General features: G+C 42.6%; 1 protein-coding gene across 1 annotated transcript; it reads left to right on the top strand.

Moving 5' to 3' along the window:
* The first annotated feature begins 137 nt into the window (after positions 1-137).
* Positions 138-2,132, top strand: ankrd34c (ankyrin repeat domain 34C). The gene is made up of 2 exons (XM_061924411.1): positions 138-201; positions 524-2,132. Exon 2 carries the CDS (start codon positions 567-569, stop codon positions 2,130-2,132), a length of 1,566 nt encoding a protein of 521 aa, XP_061780395.1. The 5' UTR covers positions 138-201; positions 524-566.
* Positions 2,133-11,503: the final 9,371 nt, after the last annotated feature.

Raw genomic sequence — 11,503 nt, 5'->3', positions numbered from 1 at the left:
TCCCGGAACCGAAGAGGTTATCGGCATTACCTGCCACCACCAACAACAACAACAACAACAACAACAAAAACAACAACAACAACAACAACGACACCAACATCTGGACGCGTCGGCGGCGCACAAATAAGAACTTTGTGTTTTCGAGCATCATGTTGGTTTCTCCTCCTTGCTTGGAGCATGGGAAGCCTGTCCTCTGAGCAGGTAAGACCATGTTCACACATTTATCAACACTTTTATTGGACATGCACATTTTTGCTTTGCCGGGTTGCACCATCTAACACAATTGTATGTGTTTGTTGTTCATAAATAAGGCGCCCTATTAGTCCTCCTTATTTACAGGATGTCATATTATCAGTATATTTGCACACTTTCATGTTAGTGAGCGTTCCCATGGATACCTCCATTAAAAGTGTTATAATGAACGCAGGAATATTGCAATGTTGTAGCACACTGCCACCTGCTGGTGGTGTACCAGCACTTTGAAAAGTGGAGCTAAACTACCGATAATGTTTGTCCCCCAAAGGGCCGCCAGCTGTAAAAGTCCAAACGCAGAAGAACAAGCCGCCATGGCCGACATTCTGGAGCTGCGGACGGACGGGAACTCTCTCCTAAAAGCGGTATGGCTCCGCCGTCTGAGGCTCACCAGACTCCTCCTGGAGGGCGGAGCGTACATCAACGAGAGCAATGAACGCGGGGAGACTCCTCTCATGGTGGCCTGCATGTCCTCGCACGCCGACCAGCAGAGTGTCAGCAAGTCCAAGCTGGTCAAGTATCTGCTGGACAACCAGGCCGACCCCAACATACAAGACAAGGGAGGCAGGACCGCCCTCATGCACGCCTGCATCCATGAGGCGGGGCACGAGGTGGTGGAGCACCTGCTGGGCAACGGAGCTGATCCTAGTTTGGAGGACAGGAGCGGGGCCTCGGCGCTCGTTTACGCCATCAACGCGGACGAAAAGCAGACATTAAAGCTCCTCCTGGATGCTTGCAAAGCCAAAGGCAAGGAGGTGATCATCATCACCACAGATAAGTCGCCGTCCGGTACCAAAACCACCAAGCAGTACCTGAACGTCCCTCCGTCTCCGGAGATGGTCGACAAGTCGTCTCCGACCTACTGCGCTTCGCCTTCTGATATCAACGTCGCCGCGTCTCCCGCGCTCGAGCAGGAGCAACAAAACACGGTCTTCAGCTTCCAGACCAAGCTGAAAATTTCCTGCTCGGCCAACAAGCTGGCCAACAACGGGCCCACGTCTCCCACGCGGCGGCCCGCCAACCACAAGCGAGCGCGTTTGCCTCAGCTCAAGCGCCTGCAGTCGGAGCCGTGGGGGCTCATCGCGCCCTCCGTGCTGGCGGAGCGGGCAAAGAGCCGGGAAGAGGCCAAGAAGGCCAGCTCGGACGAGGAGGCGGCGGCGGTGGCGGTGGCGGTGGCGGGCGTGAACGGCCTGACGCTGAGCAAGAGAGGCGCTTTGTCTCGACAGAACAGCGTGGACGGCAAAGACGCCAAGCTGGCCGCCTCGCTGCCGGTTCCCCCGACCTACGAGAGACCTCCCAGCCAGCACCAGCCCCTGGCCAGACGGAGCACCGTGCCCACCGAGCAGGAGGGCAACAACAGCGGGCACGCCGGTCTCCGAGACACCTTGCACAGGAGACGACTCGGGAACGACCACTACGACTCCGACTCCCAGCTCTACTCGGACTCCGTCGTAGCGGACTCCCCCAAGATCCCGGTGGAGCGAAGGAAACTGAACACCTCCCCTCTGGCCATGCTGACCGGCTCCAGAGAGTCCCTGGACAGCAACAACAGCACGTCCTCCCCGAGCACCGCACGCCGGCGTGCGCCGGGCCTCCTGGAGAGGAGAGGCTCCGGCACCTTGCTCCTGGACCACATCTCCCACACCCGGCCGGGCCACCTGCCCCCTCTCAACGTCAACCTCAAGCCTCCCATCCCCGACATTGGCGCCAGTAGCAAGCCCTCGTCGCCTCTGGCCAGCGGGATCCGATCCATAGCGCCGGCGGCACCAAACACACCAAAGAGAGGCGGGCTGAAGTGCAAGAAGAAGCTGGTGAGAAGACACTCTATGCAAGTGGAGCAGATGAAGCAGCTCTCGGACTTCGAGGAGCTGGCTCATTAGCGACTGGTGGAGTTTATGCACCATACATGTTGACTCAAGTTCAAACTGAGCAATATAGATAAACGTCATTTAGGATTTATTTGATTCATTTTTTTTGGACGCCATGTCTGCTTTAAATGTATCACACCTTTGAATGTAAAGGCCGAGTTGTGGTACTAGAAGGATCTCTCCTACATGCTGATGTAACACGTGCAGCATCTCGCAAAAGCGGCCCCTCCCTCACATTCTGTGGATGTTTTTAGTAGCACTCCAATTTACCAGATTAATTGGTGCCGTGACCAAGCTCTCAACTCAAAACACTTGTATCTCAAATCAACTTCGGCCGTTGAAATGAATTCAAATCATTTGCCCTCCGCCCCAAAACATCACCATTTTTTTTTTTTTTAACATGTAACGTGTCTTTTAAAAAGGAAAACGATCTTTTGGATAAGAAATATTGAATAAACACAATACAATAGAATGCACTACAAACAAAAACCTGCATTGTGAAGCAGCACCATTTTTAACATGTAACAGGAATTCTAAAACGAAAAACAAACTTTTTAGCTGGGAAATGTTGTATAAAACAATACAATATAACGTACTCCCAACGATTATTGTATATTTCATTAAGTGATGTCATAATAATGTACAGCAATGTTTCTTAAACTATAGTACCACCTCAGAAAACACTTGACTCTCCAAGTACCACCATAATGACCAACATTAAAATACAGTAGTGTAGTAGACCTAAGTATTCATTAAGTACCACCAAAATGACAACATTAAAATACAGTAGTGTAGTAGAGCTAAGTATTCATTAAATACCACCATAATGACAACATTAAATACAGTAGTGTAGTAGAGCTAAGTATTCATTAAATACCACCATAATGACAACATTAAAATACAGTAGTGTAGTAGACCTAAGTATTCATTAAGTACCACCATAATGACGCCATTAAAATACAGTACTGAAGTAGACATAAGTATTCATTAAGTACCACCATAATGACCAACATTAAAATACAGTAGTGTCGTAGACCTAAGTATTCATTAAGTACCACCATAATGACAACATTAAAATACAGTAGTGTAGTAGACCTAAGTATTCATTAAGTACCACCATAATGACGCCATTAAAATACAGTACTGAAGTAGACATAAGTATTCATTAAGTACCACCATAATGACCAACATTAAAATACAGTAGTGTCGTAGACCTAAGTATTCATTAAATACCACCATAATGACAACATTGAAATACAGTAGTGTAGTAGAGCTAAGTATTCATTAAATACCACCAAAATGACAACATTAAAATACAGTAGTGTAGTAGAGCTAAGTATTCATTAAATACCACCATAATGACAACATTAAAATACAGTAGTGTAGTAGAGCTAAGTATTCATTAAATACCACCATAATGACAACATTGAAATACAGTAGTGTAGTAGACCTAAGTATTCATTAAGTACCACCATTAAAATACAGTAGTGTAGTAAACCTAAGTATTCATTAAGTACCACCATAATGACGCCATTAAAATACAGTACTGAAGTAGACATAAGTATTCATTAAGTACCACCATAATGACCAAAATTAAAATACAGTAGTGTAGTAGACCTAAGTATTCATAAAGTACCACCAAAATGACAACATTAAAATACAGTAGTGTAGTAGAGCTAAGTATTCATTAAATACCACCATAATGACAACATTAAAATACAGTAGTGTAGTAGAGCTAAGTATTTATTAAGTACCACCATAATGACAACATTAAAATACAGTAGTGTAGTAGAGCTAAGTACTCATTAAATACCACCATAATGACAACATTGAAATACAGTAGTGTAGTAGACCTAAGTATTCATTAAGTACCACCATGATGACAACATTAAAATGCAGTAGTGTAGTAGAGCTAAGTATTCATTAAGTACCACTATAATGACCAACATTAAAATACAGTAGTGTAGTAGACCTAAGTATTCATTAAGTACAACCATAATGACAACATTAAAATACAGTAGTGTAGTAGACCTAAGTATTCATAAAGTACCACCAAAATGACAACATTAAAATACAGTAGTGTAGTAGAGCTAAGTATTCATTAAATACCACCATAATGAAAACATTAAAATACAGTAGTGTAGTAGAGCTAAGTATTCATTAAATACCACCATAATGACAACATTAAAATACAGTAGTGTAGTAGAGCTAAGTATTCATTAAATACCACCATAATGACCAAAATTAAAATACAGTAGTGTAGTAGACCTAAGTATTCATTAAGTACCACCATAATGACCAACATTAAAATACAGTAGTGTAGTAGACCTAAGTATTCATTAAGTACCACCATGATGACAACATTAAAATACAGTAGTGTAGTAGACCTAAGTATTCATTAAGTACCACCATAATGACAACATTAAAATACAGTAGTGTCGTAGACCTAAGTATTCATTAAGTACCACCATAATGACAACATTGAAATACAGTAGTGTCGTAGACCTAAGTATTCATTAAGTACCACCATAATGACAAACATTAAAATACAGTAGTGTAGTAGAGCTAAGTATTCATTAAGTACCACCATAATGACAAACATTAAAATACAGTAGTGTAGTAGACCTAAGTATTCATTAAGTACCACCATAATGACCACATTAAAATACAGTAGTGTAGTAGAGCTAAGTATTCATTAAGTACCACCATAATGACAACATTGAAATACAGTAGTGTAGTAGACCTAAGTATTCATTAAATACCACCGTAATGACAACATTGAAATACAGTAGTGTAGTAGACCTAAGTATTCATTAAGTACCACCATAATGACCAACATTAAAATACAGTAGTGTAGTAGACCTAAGTATTCATTAAGTCCACCATGATAACAACATTAAAATGCAGTAGTGTAGTAGAGCTAAGTATTCATTAAGTACCACCATAATGACAAACATTAAAATACAGTAGTGTAGTAGACCTAAGTATTCATTAAATACCACCGTAATGACAACATTGAAATACAGTAGTGTAGTAGACCTAAGTATTCATTAAGTACCACCATAATGACCAACATTAAAATACAGTAGTGTAGTAGACCTAAGTATTCATTAAGTACCACCATGATGACAACATTAAAATGCAGTAGTGTAGTAGAGCTAAGTATTTATTATAACCAAGGCAGATGGTTCATCTAAAAAGCATATTTGATACTTTGGCCACTGTAACATGACACACATTTCGAACAATAACACTGTGTTTGAATATAGGAAATTAAAACACTGTACTTTAATCAAGTTATTCTTCGGCGGACCACTAGATGGAGCCCACGTACCACCACAGTTTGAAAATCGCTGATGTACAGCTTTTGCTGTGGAGAGTGGACTTCTACGGTGTTCTCCGTCAAACACAGTATCAGCAGCTTTTTCATATTTTCATGGATAAATGGCTGCCGTTTAAATATTATTTGAACATTCCGGGCTGCAGTATCGACTCATTCTGCTTCAGTATGCTGCCGACTAGCAGTGCTCCGCTCCAACTGCTTTGCCAAGTTAGCTATCTACACGCTCTGTCATGTTTCCGATGATTATTTTCTTTAATTCAACGAGTATCGTTCACCTCTTTTTCAAAGCACACTCCGTCACACTCAACTTCTTCCTCCCCATGCTCGGTAAAACAAGGTCACGTCCATCTCCAGGTTAGAAGGTCATGCGAGCGAGTCAGACCTGATGTTTTGGGGCGGATCTTACGGGGTTCACTGTGACATTCGCTACGCCACCTAATGGTGGGGATTTTTGGTAGTCACATTTTTGCTAGACAGACAGCTCTTATGTCAAAACACTCTTAAGTTGAGGTACTACTGTAAAATGCAAAAAAATTAGCTGACAAAAAATAAGATAAAAAGACTACATTTTAAAAAAGAAAGTACTCAAATCTAATGAAATTATATTTCCATGCAGCTAGTTTATTTGACATAATAAGACATTCTAAATTAAGATTTGCATACAGGTAAAAGCCAGTAAATTAGAATATTTTGAAAAACTTGATTTATTTCAGTAATTGCATTGAAAAGGTGTAACTTGTACATTATATTTATTCATTGCACACAGACTGATGCATTCAAATGTTTATTTCATTTAATTTTGATGATTTGAAGTGGCAACAAATGAAAATCCAAAATTCCGTGTGTCACAAAATTAGAATATTACTTAAGGCTAATACAAAAAAGGGATTTTTAGAAATGTTGGCCAACTGAAAAGTATGAAAATGAAAAATATGAGCATGTACAATACTCAATACTTGGTTGGAGCTCCTTTTGCCTCAATTACTGCGTTAATGCGGCGTGGCATGGAGTCGATGAGTTTCTGGCACTGCTCAGGTGTTATGAGAGCCCAGGTTGCTCTGATAGTGGCCTTCAACTCTTCTGCGTTTTTGGGTCTGGCATTCTGCATCTTCCTTTTCACAATACCCCACAGATTTTCTATGGGGCTAAGGTCAGGGGAGTTGGCGGGCCAATTTAGAACAGAAATACCATGGTCCGTAAACCAGGCACGGGTAGATTTTGCGCTGTGTGCAGGCGCCAAGTCCTGTTGGAACTTGAAATCTCCATCTCCATAGAGCAGGTCAGCAGCAGGAAGCATGAAGTGCTCTAAAACTTGCTGGTAGACGGCTGCGTTGACCCTGGATCTCAGGAAACAGAGTGGACCGACACCAGCAGATGACATGGCACCCCAAACCATCACTGATGGTGGAAACTTTACACTAGACTTCAGGCAACGTGGATCCTGTGCCTCTCCTGTCTTCCTCCAGACTCTGGGACCTCGATTTCCAAAGGAAATGCAAAATTTGCATGGTTGGGTGATGGTTTGGGGTGCCATGTCATCTGCTGGTGTCGGTCCACTCTGTTTCCTGAGATCCAGGGTCAACGCAGCCGTCTACCAGCAAGTTTTAGAGCACTTCATGCTTCCTGCTGCTGACCTGCTCTATGGAGATGGAGATTTCAAGTTCCAACAGGACTTGGCGCCTGCACACAGCGCAAAATCTACCCGTGCCTGGTTTACGGACCATGGTATTTCTGTTCTAAATTGGCCCGCCAACTCCCCTGACCTTAGCCCCATAGAAAATCTGTGGGGTATTGTGAAAAGGAAGATGCAGAATGCCAGACCCAAAAACGCAGAAGAGTTGAAGGCCACTATCAGAGCAACCTGGGCTCTCATAACACCTGAGCAGTGCCAGAAACTCATCGACTCCATGCCACGCCGCATTAACGCAGTAATTGAGGCAAAAGGAGCTCCAACCAAGTATTGAGTATTGTACATGCTCATATTTTTCATTTTCATACTTTTCAGTTGGCCAACATTTCTAAAAATCCCTTTTTTGTATTAGCCTTAAGTAATATTCTAATTTTGTGACACACGGAATTTTGGATTTTCATTTGTTGCCACTTCAAATCATCAAAATTAAATGAAATAAACATTTGAATGCATCAGTCTGTGTGCAATGAATAAATATAATGTACAAGTTACACCTTTTGAATGCAATTACTGAAATAAATCAAGTTTTTCAAAATATTCTAATTTACTGGCTTTTACCTGTATCTAGAAGTTAGCAGGACTTTTAAGATGGAAATACACATTTTATTCTGAAAACAATCATTTTTCCACTTGCAATTGTTATATAAAGCATCCCCGATTGGGGGTAAAACCAAAATATCTTATTTGAATAGTTATGTTCTCAATGTTTACATTTTTAAACTAGAATAGACACAATACAATTACTCGTGCTGAAATCAAGATTATGATGTCAAGTCAATGACTAAAACTAAGCAAAGCGCTGAAAACTAGAAACATTTCTAGAAATGCAATTGAAAAACTTGGCAAGTGGCAAACAATTTGCAGTGTTTGTCTTCTTAATAGATAGTAGTACAACAATTCAACATATACTTTAGAGTAGTCAGTGTACAGCTAGTACAACAGTAAGTATGTACTATTGTTGTCTAAAAAGTTAAGTTAAAGGGGAACATTATCACCAGACCTATGTAAGCGTCAATATATACCTTGATGTTGCAGAAAAAAAGACCATATATTTTTTTAACCGATTTCCGAACTCTAAATGGGTGAATTTTGGCGAATTAAACGCCTTTCTATTATTCGCTCTCGGAGCGATGACGTCACATCGGGAAGCAATCCGCCATTTTCTCAAACACCGAGGCAAATCAGCTGTTATTTTCCGTTTTTTTCGACTGTTTTCCGTACTTTGGAGACATCATGCCTCGTCGGTGTGTTGTCGGAGGGTGTAACAACACCAACAGGGACGGATTCAAGTTGCACCAGTGGCCCAAAGATGCGAAAATGGCAAGAAATTGGACGTTTGTTCCGCACACTTTACCCACGAAAGCTATGCTACGACAGAGATGGCAAGAATGTGTGGATATCCTGCGACACTCAAAGCAGATGCATTTCCAACTGGACTGGACGGATCAGCTTTCAGGAAAAGAGAGCGGATGAGGGTATGTCTACAGAATATATTAATTGATGAAAACTGGGCTGTCTGCACTCTCAAAGTGCATGTTGTTGCCAAATGTATTTCATATGCTGTAAACCTAGTTCATAGTTGTTAGTTTCCTTTAATGCCAAACAAACACATACCAATCGTTGGTTAGAAGGCGATCGCCGAATTCGTCCTCGCTTTCTCCCGTGTCGCTGGCTGTCGTGTCGTTTTTGTCGGTTTCGCTTGCACACGGTTCAAACCGATATGGCTCAATAGCTTCAGTTTCTTCTTCAATTTGGTTTTCGCTACCTGCCTCCACACTACAACCATCCGTTTCAATACATGCGTAATCTGTTGAATCGCTTAAGCCGCTGAAATCCGAGTCTGAATCCGAGCTAATGTCGCTTTCCCTTGCTGTTCTATGCGCCATGTTTGTTTCGCTTGCATACGGTTCAAACCGATATGGCTCAATTGCTTCAGTTTCTTCTTCAATTTCGTTTTCGCTACCTGCCTCCACACTACAACCATCCGTTTCAATACATGCGTAATCTGTTGAATCGCTTAAGCCGCTGAAATCCGAGTCCGAATCCGAGCTAATGTCGCTATAGCTTGCTGTTCTATGCGCCATGTTTGTTTCGCTTGCACACGGTTCAAACCGATATGGCTCAATAGCTTCAGTTTCTTCTTCAATTTGGTTTTCGCTACCTGCCTCCACACTACAACCATCCGTTTCAATACATGCGTAATCTGTTGAATCGCTTAAGCCGCTGAAATCCGAGTCTGAATCCGAGCTAATGTCGCTTTCCCTTGCTGTTCTATGCGCCATGTTTGTTTCGCTTGCATACGGTTCAAACCGATATGGCTCAATTGCTTCAGTTTCTTCTTCAATTTCGTTTTCGCTACCTGCCTCCACACTACAACCATCCGTTTCAATACATGCGTAATCTGTTGAATCGCTTAAGCCGCTGAAATCCGAGTCCGAATCCGAGCTAATGTCGCTTTCCCTTGCTGTTCTATGCGCCATGTTTGTTTCGCTTGCAAACGGTTCAAACCGATGTGGCTCAATAGCTTCAGTTTCTTCTTCAATTTCGTTTTCGCTACCTGCCTCCACACTACAACCATCCGTTTCAATACATTCGTAATCTGTTGAATCGCTTAAGCCGCTGAAATCCGAGTCCGAATCCGAGCTAATGTCGCTTTCCCTTGCTGTTCTATGCGCCATATTTGTTTCGCTTGCACACGGTTCAAACCGATATGGCTCAATAGCTTCAGTTTCTTCTTCAATTTCGTTTTCGCTACCTGCCTCCACACTACAACCATCTGTTTCAATACATGCGTAATCTGTTGAATCGCTTAAACCGCTGAAATCCGAGTCTGAATCCGAGCTAATGTCGCTTTCCCTTGCTGTTCTATGCGCCATGTTTGTTTCGCTTGCACACGGTTCAAACCGATATGGCTCGATAGCTTCAGTTTCTTCTTCAATTTGGTTTTCGCTACCTGCCTCCACACTACAACCATCCGTTTCAATACATGCGTAATCTGTTGAATCGCTTAAGCCGCTGAAATCCGAGTCCGAATCCGAGCTACTGTCGCTTTCCCTTGCTGTTCTATGCGCCATGTTTGTTTCGCTTGCACACGGTTCAAACCGATATGGCTCAATAGCTTCAGTTTCTTCTTCAATTTGGTTTTCGCTACCTGCCTCCACACTACAACCATCCGTTTCAATACATGCGTAATCTGTTGAATCGCTTAAGCCGCTGAAATCCGAGTCTGAATCCGAGCTAATGTCGCTTTCCCTTGCTGTTCTATGCGCCATGTTTGTTTCGCTTGCACACGGTTCAAACCGATATGGCTCAATAGCTTCAGTTTCTTCTTCAATTTGGTTTTCGCTACCTGCCTCCACACTACAACCATCCGTTTCAATACATTCGTAATCTGTTGAATCGCTTAAGCCGCTGAAATCCGAGTCCGAATCCGAGCTAATGTCGCTTTCCCTTGCTGTTCTATGCGCCATGTTTGTTTCGCTTGCACACGGTTCAAACCGATATGGCTCAATAGCTTCAGTTTCTTCTTCAATTTGGTTTTCGCTACCTGCCTCCACACTACAACCATCCGTTTCAATACATGCGTAATCTGTTGAATCGCTTAAGCCGCTGAAATCCGAGTCTGAATCCGAGCTAATGTCGCTATAGCTTGCTGTTCTATGCGCCATGTTTGTTTCGCTTGCACACGGTTCAAACCGATATGGCTCAATAGCTTCAGTTTCTTCTTCAATTTGGTTTTCGCTACCTGCCTCCACACTACAACCATCCGTTTCAATACATGCGTAATCTGTTGAATCGCTTAAGCCGCTGAAATCCGAGTCCGAATCCGAGCTAATGTCGCTTTCCCTTGCTGTTCTATGCGCCATGTTTGTTTCGCTTGCACACGGTTCAAACCGATATGGCTCAATAGCTTCAGTTTCTTCTTCAATTTGGTTTTCGCTACCTGCCTCCACACTACAACCATCCGTTTCAATACATGCGTAATCTGTTGAATCGCTTAAGCCGCTGAAATCCGAGTCTGAATCCGAGCTAATGTCGCTTTCCCTTGCTGTTCTATGCGCCATGTTTGTTTCGCTTGCACACGGTTCAAACCGATATGGCTCAATAGCTTCAGTTTCTTCTTCAATTTCGTTTTCACTACCTGCCTCCACACTACAACCATCCGTTTCAATACATTCGTAATCTGTTGAATCGCTTAAGCCGCTGAAATCCGAGTCCGAATCCGAGCTAATGTCGCTTTCCCTTGCTGTTCTATGCGCCATATTTGTTTCGCTTGCACACGGTTCAAACCGATATGGCTCAATAGCTTCAGTTTCTTCTTCAATTTGGTTTTCGCTACCTGCCTCCACA

Source organism: Nerophis lumbriciformis, linkage group LG29 (assembly GCF_033978685.3).
Source record: "Nerophis lumbriciformis linkage group LG29, RoL_Nlum_v2.1, whole genome shotgun sequence".
In the NCBI taxonomy this organism is placed as follows: domain Eukaryota; kingdom Metazoa; phylum Chordata; class Actinopteri; order Syngnathiformes; family Syngnathidae; genus Nerophis; species Nerophis lumbriciformis.
This window is presented reverse-complemented; position numbering and strand designations above follow the sequence as displayed.

What these genes read in the sequence shown, in the direction of transcription:
- ankrd34c (XM_061924411.1), top strand. Translation starts at nt 567, where the DNA reads ATGGCCGACATTCTGGAGCTGCGGACGGACGGGAACTCTCTCCTAAAA.